Source organism: Entelurus aequoreus, linkage group LG03, assembly GCF_033978785.1.
Source record: "Entelurus aequoreus isolate RoL-2023_Sb linkage group LG03, RoL_Eaeq_v1.1, whole genome shotgun sequence".
In the NCBI taxonomy this organism is placed as follows: Eukaryota; Metazoa; Chordata; class Actinopteri; order Syngnathiformes; family Syngnathidae; genus Entelurus; species Entelurus aequoreus.
In genome coordinates, this window is record NC_084733.1 from 13,905,402 (window position 1) to 13,921,055 (window position 15,654).

The 15,654-nt window shown below is 37.3% G+C and overlaps 4 gene segments (V, D, J or C); 2 read left to right on the forward strand and 2 right to left on the reverse strand.

The window, feature by feature from the left end:
• Positions 1–537: 537 nt before the first annotated feature.
• Positions 538–1,099, reverse strand: LOC133644795 (Ig kappa chain V region 3547-like). The segment is given in 3 exon segments: positions 538–631; positions 679–976; positions 1,048–1,099. Coding segments are annotated over 3 exon segments (444 nt in total).
• An 80-nt stretch (positions 1,100–1,179) lies between these two features.
• Positions 1,180–6,199, forward strand: LOC133644806 (Ig kappa-b4 chain C region-like). The segment is given in 3 exon segments: positions 1,180–1,216; positions 4,267–4,392; positions 5,871–6,199. Coding segments are annotated over 3 exon segments (492 nt in total).
• Positions 6,200–9,953: 3,754 nt separating this feature from the next.
• Positions 9,954–10,515, reverse strand: LOC133644813 (Ig kappa chain V region 3547-like). The segment is given in 3 exon segments: positions 9,954–10,047; positions 10,095–10,392; positions 10,464–10,515. Coding segments are annotated over 3 exon segments (444 nt in total).
• An 80-nt stretch (positions 10,516–10,595) lies between these two features.
• LOC133644823 (Ig kappa-b4 chain C region-like) lies at positions 10,596–14,058 on the forward strand. The segment is given in 3 exon segments: positions 10,596–10,632; positions 12,148–12,273; positions 13,730–14,058. Coding segments are annotated over 3 exon segments (492 nt in total).
• Positions 14,059–15,654: the final 1,596 nt, after the last annotated feature.

A 15,654-nucleotide genomic window follows, 5' to 3' on the forward strand; every position in this document is an offset into this window, starting at 1 on the left:
AATTCCTTTTTATCAATCATGTGTGGCCCTAAACAACCACAAAGAGCATTGGTCTTCACCAAGGGGTTCGCGGAGGCTGGGAGGGTCGTAACATTTTTGGCAAAAATAGACTATTTTATAGATATACACTTTTCATAAATAATTGTACATATTTATAATTTTCACAAATGTGAATGTATTTAAATACATATTAGCAATAATCATCCATCCATCCATTTTCTACCCCTTGTCCCTCTAGGGGTTGCGGGGGGCTGGAGCCTATCCTAGCCAATAATCAGTTTCATGTATTAATTAATCCATGTGTTCTGTGTTCTGGAGTTAATTTATTTAAAGTTTAGGAGTAAGAGCTACAGCTACTTTAAGGACCAATTTAATATAAAACCCAATCTATACAAGATGTGTTAGTTGGGGGTCCTCACTCCATCTTTATTTCAGTTTGGGGGTCCTTGGCTTGGAAAACTTTGGCATAAAGTGTTTACGGGACGGGCCGGCCCTGAGTGTTAGTGTGACTTCTTCTTCCCTCATTTCAACTTTTTCTTACAAGCCAATCAACTTGTTCAGATTGACGCTGGTTCTGCTTGGTGATCTTTGTTCAGTGGACCAGTCATCATCATCTTCCACTTTCACTTCCCTCAAACCAAAGGAGGTTTTTGTACAGCTCTCAATCACCGTGTATACCTTCCACCTCCAAAAGCAGCAAGACAGTAGTAATCAGCGACATCTTCTGCCTGAACACCACTGATAGTCAGAGTGTAGTCAGAGCCAGATCGTGTGCCACTGAATCGAGATGGTGTTCCAGAAAAAAGTTCAGATGCAGCATAGATCAGAGGTTTAGGAACCTGTCCAGGTTTCACTTGGTACCAACTGAGATCATCATCAATATCTGAACTCCCTTTGGCGCTGATGGTCACCGTCCCACCAAGACTGACATACTTGATTTTGTCCGTCTGGGTCAAGAATTCCTGGGCGGAAGATCCTGAAAGGAGACGGCGATGATTACATCAACACTTTCCCTTTAGGGACGACTCAAAAGAGTCTTTGTCTCACCTTGAATCAGCAGAGCCGACTGGACGAGCAGAAGCACTGGTGCAGGCCACATCTTGATGCACTTTTCCAGCCCAGTGCGTGGAAAGAGTCCAGATTTATCAAGACGTGGCGGTGCGGCCAAGCGGAGCGCTCATGCAAATGAGCTCCGAGCGCACCTGTCTTTGTGAAAGTGAGAGGGAGGCGTGGGCAGGACCACTTCCTGTCCATGTTTGTGTTGCACATCTGCCTCAGACCCCTTCACTGACGCTCCACTTTCACCACAACTCCTCCAACTTTCTTTATGGAAAGTGTTCTATGAATCTTGGTCTTTTTACCTATGAGGGCTAAACTTCACCTTCATATCACCTTACATATGTTTTTTTTTTAAACAAACTATTTTCAACCAAATGAAGACAAGAATGAGCTTTTTAGTGCATGTTAACATACTGAGTGTGTATTTGTTGTCCTAACAGTGATCCGGCTGCAACTGTGACATCTACCCACCAGAGGGCGCCTGCCAGCCAAAATAAAAATGTTGATACCGAAGTGATGCATTGATATCGGGCCTCCGATAGCATTGCACCAAGACTATGTCTGGACTTTGGACTAATGTTAGCATGCTAATATAAGAGATGTTAGCATACCTCCAAGATGGCACCGAGTATCAAATATAATGATTTGTAGGTTCAAACACTCAAAATTAGCAAAGGAGGCTAGGATAAAATGATAGCATGCTAACACTGGCATGCTAATACAAAATAGGTTAGCATACTTCCAAGATGGCGTTAAGTAACAAAAATCATGATATTTAGGTTAAAACATATACAATTAGCTAAAAAGCTACCCTAAAACGTTAGCATACTATGCTAACTTTCAAGCTGGTGCCAAGAATGCTAACGTTAGCATGCTAACACTGAGCATGTGTCACATACCTAGACTGACCATACGTCCTCTTTTCCCCGGACATGTCCTCTTTTGCGGGGGTGTCCGGGCTGTCCGGGCGGGGTTTCTTAAGTGCCTCTAATGTCCGGCATTTTGAGTCAGGGTTGCGTGTATTTTAAATGTACGTCCAGGGTTAAGAAGGGGTTGAAAACAAAACAAATTGTGAAGGTGTGCACACGCAGCTGCACTCGTGAGGGAGGGGCAGAGACAGAGAGAGTGAGGGAGTGGATTGATTGACATACTTGCCAACCCTCCCGATTTTCCCAGGAGACTCCCGAATTTCGGTGCCCCTCCCGAAAATCTCCCGGGGCAACCATTCTCCCGAATTTCTCCCGATTTCCACAAAGACAACAATATTGGGGGCGTGCCTTAAAGGCACTGCCTTTGTGTGCCGGCCCGGCCACACATTATTTATGGCTCCCCACACACTCAAGTGAATGCAAGCATACTTGGTCAACAGCCATACAGGTCACACTGAGGGTGAACGTATAAACAACTTTAACACTGTTACAAATATGCGCCACACTGTGAACCCACATCAAACAAGAATGACAAACACATTTCGGGAGAACATCCACACCATAACACAAAATAAACACAACAGAACAAATACCCAGAACCCCTTGCAGCACAAACTCTTCCGGGACGCTACAATATACACCCCCGCTACCCCCCCCCCCCCCACCTCATATATATATATATATGTATATACAATCAGAATCAGAATCAGAAATACTTTATTAATCCCCGAGGGGAAATTAAAATTTAGAGGTTATTTTAAATATTTCTACCTCTGCACTTTTTTCCAAAACTGTGAATGTTACAGAATATAAGTGTGACTTATTTTGTTATACTGTCAAGCAGTGTTGGCGTTAACACACTTTTTGTGTCTTTTTAACGCATTGAAATCAGAAAGGACGCAGATTTTAATTTTTTTTTACCATTTGCGGCCCACAGCTTATATTTTAAAGGCCCACGGCACATTCTAAAAATACTATTAAAATAAACAAAAACATGACAAAAGTAAAATAAAAAAGCTTAAAGGTGAAATGTAATTCAGAAAAAGTTGCAATGTTGACTAATAAAACAAAGCTGTTTTTATTTCTTTCAAACTGTCATTGCTCAAAACATAATATTGAATCAAAATCAATGTTATTATGAATTATTGACCTATCTAAGGTTCTGATTACTTCACATCAAATATTCCACATAGAAAAATATTTTTGGTGGAAGATTTATCATATTTTGTGTGTTTGCCGTAAAAAACATAGTTTTGTTTGACAAAAAAGGGCGGAAAACAAACAAACAAAAAAACAACATAAAAAAAACTAAAACATTTTGAAATGAGGAATAGATGTGAAGTTGATGTAGACTCCAGACATTTAAGTGTTAAATATAAAATGTATGTATGCCCTGGCACACCATTATCATCATTTCATGACCCAAGCAAAACACTTTTTACACTTTTATACTGAAATAAATACACCTACAACTTATTCAATAAAAATATAGAAAAAACTACCAGCAGCGGTAAAGTATAGATCCATGAAGGAAAGAAGAAAGTGAGTGAATGTTTATAACTGAATACATTTACATATGTATACACATTTGTTTTTGTTTTTTTTACTATTTTTTTACATTAATTAAGTAACGTTTATGACAACCTTTTTCCAGAACACAATATAGAATGTGAGATATAACAAATTTGTCATTTGTTTTCAAAACGCTTACAAGAAAGTGGGATCCCAAAAATGTACTGTGGGAGCCCATTTTTATGACTTGATGGGGTCCCTGGGACCCCATTTTGAAAGTTCCTAGAGCCAACAATGCTGTCAACAGAGGAGAAAAAATGCTTTATTTAAATAAATATATTATTTATAAAGCAGGGTGTACCCCGCCTTCCGCCCGACTGTAGCTGAGATAGGCTCCAGCGCCCCCCGCGACCCCGAAGGGATAAAGCGGTAGAAAATGGATGGATGGAAAGCAAGTTCGAGTATCATTGGCAAATTTTCACCTAGTCCCGGCCTTGGCGTGCTGCCCGCCTTGGCACGCATATATGTGTCCTCTTTTTGGGATTTCACAATATGTTCAGCCTAATTTAGATATGAAAATGGAGAGATTTGGGGGGAGCAGGAAAATCCCCAAAATGTGCTCCAGTTTTTCACTTTTCCTATCATATCTGTGTCAGACTTTGAACACACTGTGCTCAATTCCAATAGAATATTATTGTTATCCATGCATTTTCAAATGTACTGTATCACAACAAAACGCTGGTTCTGCTTGGTGATCTTTGTTCAGTGGACCAGTCATCATCATCTTCCACTTTCACTTCCCTCAAACCAAAGGAGGTTTTTGTACGAGCGCCTCACAACCTTGCATCACTGTGGTGGAGTTTCGGCGAAGGGACCAAACTGGTCATCGGCTGTGAGTACCAGATGTGTCCTTGTTTTTCACTCTGTGTGACAAAAGCAGGATTTTATTGTGTGGAATTTGGAATTAGAATGTGATGTCAATCTAGGAGCAGCTAACAATATGAGAGTCTGGTTGTCATGGTGACTATCATGTGATTGTTGTCTATTTCATGTCACCATGTGATTTCTTTCTGACATAATTATCAAACATTTCAACACGTCAGGCGAAAAGAAGTAGGAAGAAGCCCAGCTTATTTCATCCTTCTCCTTCTGTGTGCTACTAATAGCTTTTGTAACAATAGAAAGATGGATTATGTAAAGAAGGGAGATAAAGGAAGGAGAAAAAAAGTGTAAAAATATTCAAATAAATCTTAAAGATAAGATAAAATAACTTAAATAAATATAAAATACAATAATTCATGAGTTATTTATGTTTGCAAGTCAGCGAGTGCCACATACTGAAAAATTAAAGGATGCTTTTTTTATACTTTTTAATCCAAAAAAAAGATGAATCTAATGCAGGGGTGTCAAACGTAAGGTTTTATCCGGCCCGCGGGATGAGTTTGCTGAGTATAAAAATGAGCTGAAATTTTGGAATGAAAGAAACTGCTGTTCTAAATATGTCCACTAGATGTCGCAATAGCAAGATTTGTAGATGATGCCACATATGTAAAAAAATAAAAATAAACCACAAGATGTTAGTGCACCAGTTGAGGAAAATGATCAAACAACATTAATAACATTTTGTAATTTGATTTTGATATTATTTTTTCATCTTGATGGATTGAAAATTAACACCAATGTGTTGACTGATGAAAAAACACATAATTTATGCAGAAAGTATAAAGAACAACAAATAAAGATAGAATGATATTAACCGCAACATGTAAGTGCAAAAAAACCAACAACAGCATTATGATTTGTTCATATCCAGAATGTGCTTGTTGTATTTTTAAACAAAGAAAATAATCTGAAGTTGTCTTTATTTATTTTTTTTTATTTTTTTTTTACTAGTCGGGCCCACTTGGGAGTAGATTTTTCTCCATGTGGCCCCCGATCTAAAATGAGTTTGGCACCCCCGCTCTAATCCAATATGCTAATAAATTATATTTTTATTATTGCCGTCAAAATGATTATTATTTAAATAAGATTATTCTCACTTTTAATGTTGGATTAATTGTGATTAATCACAGTAAAATACTCCCTTGCGTAGTTAAAATAAACTATTAAAAAAGAGTCCAAAATTTCAACACAAATGCAGTTTTAATGTCAGAATGTCAAACAGGAACATTTTTTGAATTTTTTGACTTAAACGCACCTCATTTATTTACACCAAACTTTCTGACAGTTTTATTTGAAGTTTATTTGGAAGATAAATGTGGCAGTCGGAGTCTCCTCACTCATCTTTGCACTAGCAGGAGGTGTTGTCATGTTGATTGACAGCTTTAAAGTGTGACATATTCTCTCTCTCCTCCCCCTCCCCCCTCCTAGCGGGTGAGGTGCGGCCCCCCACGCTGACCATCTTCCCCCCCTCCAAAGAGCAGCTGCAGACTGGCAGTGCCACGGCGGTGTGCGTGGCCAGCGGAGGCTCGCCTCAGGCCTGGACCCTGGGCTGGAAGGTGGGGGGCAGCAGCAGCACCTCGGGGGTGTCACACAGCTCGGACGAGGCCACCGGCGACGGCCGCTACAGCTGGACCAGCACCCTGAGCCTCCCCGCCGACCGCTGGAGCACGGCCGGCTCGGTGAGCTGCGAGGCCACCATGCAGGGTCAGAACCCCGTGACCCAAACCCTGATGGACCCGGGCCGCTGCTCAGAGTAGAAGCTGAGACGCCCATTCTTCTTTTTATTGCTTCCTGTTTCTTACTGCTTGATGCCGGAGAACTTGGCGCAGAACCTCAACATTTAAGCATTGTTCAATAAAATGTCCACGGTCATGATGAGTCAGCGCCTTTTTCTCTCAGGACCTCAAATGGACCCACTCACACCTCACTATGACCATTAGAAGCACATTCAACTACACTTTGTTTTTACATTCACAATATTTCATCTTAGCTTTTATTTGCAACTGACTTGACCTGTGAAGCACATCTCAAAGTGCTGTGACAATGCTCATAAAAATGTATAAAAAAGTAAATAAATGAGTAAATTAAAAATAATAAATGTAAAGAACAACTTTAGATTTGCAAAAACAAATTGACAACAATTTTAATGAACGATAAGCTATTTTTTTTAGAATTGTATTAACAAATGGTCATGACAATTAAATAGAGAAAAAAAAATATTAATGAAATAAAATGGTCATAAAAATGTATTAAAAAAATAATAAATGAGTAAATTAAAAATAATAAATGTAAAGAAAAACTTTAGATTTGCAAAAACAAACTAACAACTATTTTAATGAATGATATTTTTTTAGAATTGTATTAACAAATTATCCAAAAAAAAAAAGTATAAAAAATTATGAAAATGTTTAAAATATCAAATTAAAAGTCAGAGAAGCCAAAAGGGGGTTAAGGTACCGGTAATTTCAACTTAATGCTAAAAATGAAAAAATAAATAATAAAATGCATAATGTTTAAAAGACAAAATAAATCTACTACCATTTATTTGACAAATGTCATTTATGTCAGTAATTCATTTCCTAAAGTGAAACTCATATCCTCATGAGAGCCAGCGTCCTCTGCAGTGGACGTTTGTTTCCCCCCCAAAATGTGTAACTGTGACAAAACAAATAGAGCGGAAGCAAATGTCCACTGCAGAGGACGCTGGCTCACAATAGAATATTCCATAATTTCACTTCACAAAAAGTTTTGAATTGCAAAAACAAATTAAAAGCAATTTTAATTAACAATAAGTTATTATTTTTTTAGAATTGGATTAACAAATGGTCATAAAAATTAAACGGAGAAAAAAAATTTAACAATTAATTAAATATAATGGTCAAAAAAATGTAATCAAAAATTCTGAAAATGTTTAAAATATCAAATTAAAACACATAGAAGCCAAAAGGGGTTTTTCTTTTTAAAAGACTAAATAAATCTATAATTTCTTTGACAAATATCATGTCAGTAATTCAATTCCTAAAGTGAAACTCATATCCTCATGAGAGCCAGCGTCCTCTGCAGTGGACGTTTGTTTCCCCCCCAAAATGTGTAACTGTGACAAAAGAACCTTGGGCCTATTCTATTTTCACTTTACATGCTCTCGTTAGGTTTTATCATCTCCAAACACAAAGTTCACTTCCACTTTCATGCTGATGATGTGCAGCTCTACTTGCTAAGTGACAGAAATGCACCAGATTCCCTCCATAGCCGTCTTGATGACTTTAAACAATGGCCGTCGCAGAACTTTCTGCATTTAAATGGGATCAAAACAGAGTACATTGTTTTTACCCCGACAAAGGTGAAGCCATTTCTGCAGAGGGCGGACCTTGAAAAAGCCATTCATGCTTTCCTCAGCTCAAGACTGGACTAACTCAGTCACTCCACAAGTTCCAGTTGGTACAAAATGCAGCTGCTCACCTCCTCCCCAACGCTCCAAAACGTGCTCGCATCACCCCAGATCTCTTTTTCCTCTCCATTGGTCCATTTAAATAAATAAATGAGTAAATTAAAAATAATAATTGTAAAGAAATAGTTTTGAATTGAAAAAACAAATTAACAACAATTTTAATGAACGATAAAGTCTTTCTTTTTAGAATTGTATTAACAAATGCTCATGAAAATTAAATAGAGAAAAAAAGCAAAAAAACAATTCATTAAATAAAATGGTGATAAAAATGTATTAAAAATTATGAAAATGTTTAAAACATCAAATTAAAAGTCAATGCAGCCAAAAGGGGGTTAAAGTTATTTCAACTGAATGCTAAACATGAAAGAAAAATGCATAATGTTTAAAAGACAAAATAAATCTACTATCATTTCTTTGACAAATGTCATTTATGTCAGTAATTCAATTCCTAAAGTGAAACTCATATCCTCATGAGAGCCAGCGTCCTCTACAGTGGACGTTTGTTTTCCCCCCAAAATGTATAACTGTGACAAAAGCAATAGAGCGCAAGCAAATGTCCACTGCAGAGGACGCTGGCTCCCAATAGAATATTCCATAGATTCACTTCACATAGAGTGACATTTATTCATCATTTTGAAGATCATACAAACAAATTCAGTCCTTGACAAAATGTGAAACATGGTTAAATATTTCAATGACTGGTTGACTATGGAGGTTCATTTGTGTCTTTATTACCAAGTGTGGACTGATTTTTTCCCATAAAATTATGATGTGAATTTTATTTTAAAAACGTGTGAGCAAATCTGTGTGTTTAAAAATTTAATTTGTTAAAATTCAGTGTTTAAAAACTCTTCCTGCTCCCTGGAAGTTTATTGTAGATCATATATCATGCATCTCACCTGGACAGAAGAAGTCTGAGGAGGTATTCCGACAAGTTGGTACACTCTGACAGCCATTTAGGACCCAAAAGTGGCGAGGATGACACGAAAAGACGCTTGCTTGTTGTAATGTGTTATACAAATAAACATAGATAGATTGATTGATTGATTGGTTGATTGAAAATAAATAATGAAATGAAATGAAATGAAAGTTTAATTGAATTGTCAGGTAAAAAAAAAAAAAAGTTCACAAAATTCAAGCAAATAAATTCAGTTACATAAATTTAGTGTCAAAAAGAAGGTTTCATAATAAAGACACAAACAAACCTCCTTAGTTCATGCTCTAATCAACAAATCAAGTGCAAAAAACTTAATTTAAGTCTTTAATTGATCTTTATTGCCTGAAAGTAATTAAAGTAAATAGTTTTTTTGGGGGAGCAGGAAAATCCCCAAAATGTGCTCCAGTTTTTCACTTTTCCTATCATATCTGTGTCAGACTTTGAACACACTGTGCTCAATTCAAATAGAATATTATTGTTATCCATGCATTTTCAAATGTACTGTATCACAACAAAACAGGACAAATGCTGAAGCACATTCATATTTCTAGATTGGGACTTCAAACTATAGTTTAAATTATAGTTAATAAATCATTTTTATCAATCATGTGTGGCCCTAAACAACCACAAAGAGCATTGGTCTTCACCAAGGGGTTCGCGGAGGCTGGGAGGGTCGTAACATTTTTGGCAAAAATAGACTATTTTATAGATATACACTTTTCATAAATAATTGTATATATTTATAATTTTCACAAATGTGAATGTATTTAAATACATACTAGCAATGATTATCCATCTATCCATTTTCTACCCCTTGTCCCTCTAGGGGTTGCGGGGGGCTGGAGCCTATCCTAGCCAATAATCAGTTTCATGTATTAATTAATCCATGTGTTCTGTGTTCTGGAGTTAATTTATGTAAAGTTTAGGAGTAAGAGCTACAGGTACATTAATGACCAAATTAATATAAAACCCAATTTTATACAAGATGTGTTAGTTGGGGGTCCTCACTCCATCTTTATTTCAGTTTGGGGGTCCTTGGCTTGGAAAACTTTGGCATAAAGTGTTTACGGGACGGGCCGGCCCTGAGTGTTAGTGTGACTTCTTCTTCCCTCATTTCAACTTTTTCTTACAAGCCAATCAACTTGTTCAGATTGACGCTGGTTCTGCTTGGTGATCTTTGTTCAGTGGACCAGTCATCATCATCTTCCACTTTCACTTCCCTCAAACCAAAGGAGGTTTTTGTACAGCTCTCAATCACCGTGTATACCTTCCACCTCCAAAATAGGCAAAACAGTAGTAATCAGCGACATCTTCTGCCTGAACACCACTGATAGTCAGAGTGTAGTCAGAGCCAGATTGTGTGCCACTGAATCGAGATGGTGTTCCAGAAGAAAGACGTGATGCATCATAGATCAGAGGTTTAGGAACCTGTCCAGGTTTCACTTGGTACCAACTGAGATCAGCACCAATATCTGAACTCCCTTTGGCGCTGATGGTCACCGTCCCACCAAGACCGACATACTTGATTTTGTCCGTCTGGGTCAACAAATCCTGGGCGGAAGATCCTGAAAGGAGACGGCGATGATTGCATCAACACTTTCCCTTTAGGGACGACTCAAAAGAGTCTTTGTCTCACCTTGAATCAGCAGAGCCGACTGGACGAGCAGAAGCACTGGTGCAGGCCACATCTTGATGCACTTTTCCAGCCCAGTGCGTGGAAAGAGTCCAGATTTATCAAGACGTGGCGGTGCGGCCAAGCGGAGCGCTCATGCAAATGAGCTCCGAGCGCACCTGTCTTTGTGAAAGTGAGAGGGAGGCGTGGGCAGGACCACTTCCTGTCCATGTTTGTGTTGCACATCTGCCTCAGACCCCTTCACTGACGCTCCACTTTCACCACAACTCCTCCAACTTGCTCTATGGAAAGTGTTCTATGATTCTTGGTCTTTTTACCTATGAGGGCTAAACTTCACCTTCATATCACCTTACATTAGTTTTTATTTTAAAACAAACTATTTTCATCCAAATGAAGACAAGAATGAGCTTTTTAGTGCATGTTAACATACTGAGTGTGTATTTGTTGTCCTAACAGTGATCCGGCTGCAACTGTGACATCTACCCACCAGAGGGCGCCTGCCAGCCAAAATAAAAATGCTGATACAGAAGTGATGCATTGATATCGGGCCTCCGATAGCATTGCACCAAGACTGTGTCCGAACTTCAGACTAACGTTAGCATGCTAATATAAGAGATGTTGGCATACCTCCAAGATGGCACCGAGTATCAAATATAATGATTTGTAGGTTCAAACACTCAAAATTAACGAAGGAGGCTAGTCAAAAATGTTAGCATGCTAACACTTTCATTCTAATATAAAATAGGTTAGCATACTTCCAAAATGGCTCCAAGTATCAAAAATCATGATATTTAGGTAAAAACATATAAAATTAGCTAAAAAGCTACCCTAAAACATTAGCATGCTATGCTAACTTTCAAGGTGGTGCCAATAATGCTAACGTTAGCATGTTAACACTTAGCATGTGTCACATACCAAGTTATTTGACACTGGGGTAAACGGTTGCAAAATGAGCAAAACGTTAGCATGTTAACGTTTCAAAAAAATTCAGTTACATAAATTCAGTGTCAAATAAATGCTTTTGTAATAAAGACACAAATTAACCTCCTTAGTTCATGCTCTATTCAACAAATTAAGTGCAAAAACTTAATTTAAGCCTATAATTGATTTTTTAGTTTGAATTGAACTCTTTAAATCAGTGAAATTACACAAAAATGTCATTTATGGACATTTACTGTCAATAGCTTTTGTCAGGTTCAAACACTGATGACATCTATTAAACAGACAAAGAAGCAAGGAATTAAACAGAGACAGGATTCAATTCAGCTCAATGAGGAGAAACGTGTAGACCTGTACCCTTGCACAGTGTCGTCCCACGCTCTGACGAAAGGTTGCACGCCTCCTCTTTTATTTGGACTTTCCCTGATTACATGGCAACAGCTGTTTCTAAGGGGAGGGGGTCGCAAACAGCCGTCGCCCTTGGTCACAAAACAGTTCAAAGAAAAGACGCCTGGAGCTTGCGTCAGGTCCTGCTTCCTCTCCGCTGTGTAGATCTCGGGTCAAGACAAGATCTTCCTGCGGATTACAATAGATCAAAGAAACCGACACCTTCATGTCGCTTCCCATCATACACAGTGGAGATTTACACACTGTGCTCAATTCAAATAGAATATTATTGTTATCCATGCATTTTCAAATGTACTGTATCACAACAAAACGCTGGTTCTGCTTGGTGATCTTTGTTCAGTGGACCAGTCATCATCATCTTCCACTTTCACTTCCCTCAAACCAAAGGAGGTTTTTGTACGAGCGCCTCACAACCTTGCATCACTGTGGTGGAGTTTCGGCGAAGGGACCAAACTGGTCATCGGCTGTGAGTACCAGATGTGTCCTTGTTTTTCACTCTGTGTGACAAAAGCAGGATTTTATTGTGTGGAATTTGGAATTAGAATGTGATGTCAATCTAGGAGCAGCTAACAATATGAGAGTCTGGTTGTCATGGTGACTATCATGTGATTGTTGTCTATTTCATGTCATCATGTGATTTCTTTCTGACATAATTATCAAACATTTCAACACGTCAGGTGAAAAGAAGTAGGAAGAAGCCCAGCTTATTTCATCCTTCTCCTTCTGTGTGCTACTAATAGCTTTTGTAACAATAGAAAGATGGATTATGTAAAGAAGGGAGATAAAGGAAGGAGGAAAAAAGTGTAAAAATATTCAAATAAATCTTAAAATTAAGATAAAATAAGTTAAATAAAAAGTTGTTTTTTTAAATGATTTATGAATATTTGTATTTGCAAGTCAGCGAGTACTTTTTTAAATACTTTTTAATCCAAAAAAAAGATTAATCTAATGCAGGGGTGTCAAACGTAAGGTTTTATCCGGCCCGCGGGATGAGTTTGCTAAGTATAAAAATGAGCTGAAATTTTTGAATGAAAGAAACTGCTTTTCTAAATGTGTCCACTAGGTGTCGCAAGAGCAAGATTTGTAGATGATGCCACATATGTAAAAAAAAAATAAAAAATTAACCACAAGATGTTAGTGCACCAGTTGAGGAAAATGATCAAACTACATAAATAAAATCTTGTAATTTGATTTTGATATTAGTTTTTATTCTTGATAGGTTGAAAATGAACACCAACGAGTTGACTGATGAACATTATCACATTATTTATTCAGGAAGTATAAATAACAACAAATAAAGATGGAATACTATTAACCGCAACATGTAAGTGTAAAAGAAAACCCAACAACATTATGATTTGTACATTTCCAGAATGTGGTTGTTCTATTTTTAAACAAAGAACATAATCTGAAGTTGTCTTTATTTTTTTTATTTTTTTTACCAGTCCGGCCCACTTGGGAGTAGATTTTTCTCCATGTGGCCCCCGATCTAAAATGAGTTTGGCACCCCTGCTCTAATCCAATATGCTAATAAATTATGTTTTTATTAGTGCTGTCAAAATGATTATTATTTAAATAAGATTATTCTCACTTTTAAAGTTGGATTATTCGTGATTAATCACAGTAAAATACTCGCTTGCGTAATTCAAATAAACTATTAAAAAAGAGTCCAAAATTTCAACACAAATGCAGTTTTAATGTCAGAATGTCAAACAGGAAAAAATGTTGACATTTTTGACTTAAACGCACCTCATTTATTTACACAAAACTTTCTGAGAGTTTTATTTGTAGTTTATTTGGAAGATAAATGTGGCAGTCGGAGTCTCCTCACTCATCTTTGCACTAGCAGGAGGTGTTGTCATGTTGATTGACAGCTTTAAAGTGTGACATATTAAATCTCTCCTCCCCCTCCCCCCTCCTAGCGGGTGAGGTGCGGCCCCCCACGCTGACCATCTTCCCCCCCTCCAAAGAGCAGCTGCAGACTGGCAGTGCCACGGCGGTGTGCGTGGCCAGCGGAGGCTCGCCTCAGGCCTGGACCCTGGGCTGGAAGGTGGGGGGCAGCAGCAGCACCTCGGGGGTGTCACACAGCTCGGACGAGGCCACCGGCGACGGCCGCTACAGCTGGACCAGCACCCTGAGCCTCCCCGCCGACCGCTGGAGCACGGCCGGCTCGGTGAGCTGCGAGGCCACCATGCAGGGTCAGAACCCCGTGACCCAAACCCTGATGGACCCGGGCCGCTGCTCAGAGTAGAAGCTGAGACGCCCATTCTTCTTTTTATTGCTTCCTGTTTCTTACTGCTTGATGCCGGAGAACTTGGCGCAGAACCTCAACATTTAAGCATCGTTCAATAAAATGTCCACGGTCATGATGAGTCAGCGCCTTTTTCTCTCAGGACCTCAAATGGACCCACTCACACCTCACTATGACCATTAGAAGCACATTCAACTACACTTTGTTTTTACATTCACAATATTTCATCTTAGCTTTTATTTGGAACTGACATGACCTGTGAAGCACATCTCAAAGTGCTGTGACAATGCTCGTAAAAATGTATTGAAAAATAAATAAATGAGTAAATTAAAAGTAATACATTTAAAGAACAACTTTAGATTTGCAAAAACAAATTGACAAGAATTTTAATGAACGATAAGCTATTTTTTTTAGAATTGTATTAACAAATGGTCATGACAATTAAGTAGAGAAAAAAAAAATATTAATGAAATAAAATGGTCATAAAAATGTATTAAAAAAATAATAAATGAGTAAATTAAAAATAATAAATGTAAAGAAAAACTTTGGATTTGCAAAAACAAACTAACAACTATTTTAATGAATGATATTTTTTTAGAATTGTATTAACAAATTATAAAAAAAAAAAGTATAAAAAATTAGGAAAATGTTTAAAATATCAAATTAAAAGTCAGAGAAGCCAAAAGGGGGTTAAGGTACCGGTAATTTCAACTTAATGCTAAAAATGAAAAAAATAATAATAAAATGCATAATGTTTAAAAGACAAAATAAATCTACTACCATTTATTTGACGAATGTCATTTATGTCAGTAATTCATTTCCTAAAGTGAAACTCATATCCTCATGAGAGCCAGCGTCCTCTGCAGTGGACGTTTGTTTCCCCCCTAAAATGTGTAACTGTGACAAAAGCAATAGAGCGGAAGCAAATGTCCACTGCAGAGGACGCTGGCTCACAATAGAATATTCCATCATTTCACTTCACAAAAAGTTTTGAATTGCAAAAACAAATTAAAAGCAATTTTAATTAACAATAACTTATTATTTTTTTTAGAATTGGATTAACAAATGGTCATAAAAATTAAACGGAGAAAAAAAATTAAACAATGAATTAAATAAAATGGTCATAAAAATGTAATCAAAAATTCTGAAAATGTTTAAAATATCAAATTAAAATACATAGAAGCCAAAAGGGGTTTTTCTTTTTAAAAGACTAAATAAATCTATAATTTCTTTGACAAATATCATGTCAGTAATTCAATAACTACTGTGAAACTCATATCCTCATGAGAGCCAGCGTCCTCTGCAGTGGACGTTTGTTTCCCCCCAAAATGTGTAACTGTGACAAAAGAAATAGAGCACAAGCAAATGTCCACTGCAGAGGACGCTGGCTCACAATAGAATATTCCATAATTTCACTTCACAAAAAGTTTTGAATTGCAAAAACAAATTAAAATCAATTTTAATTAACAATAAGTTATTATTTTTTTAGAATGGGATTAACAAATGGTCATCAAAATTAAACGGGGAAAAAAAATTAAACAATTAATTAAATAAAATGGTCATAAAAATGTAATCAAAAATTCTGAAAATGTTTAA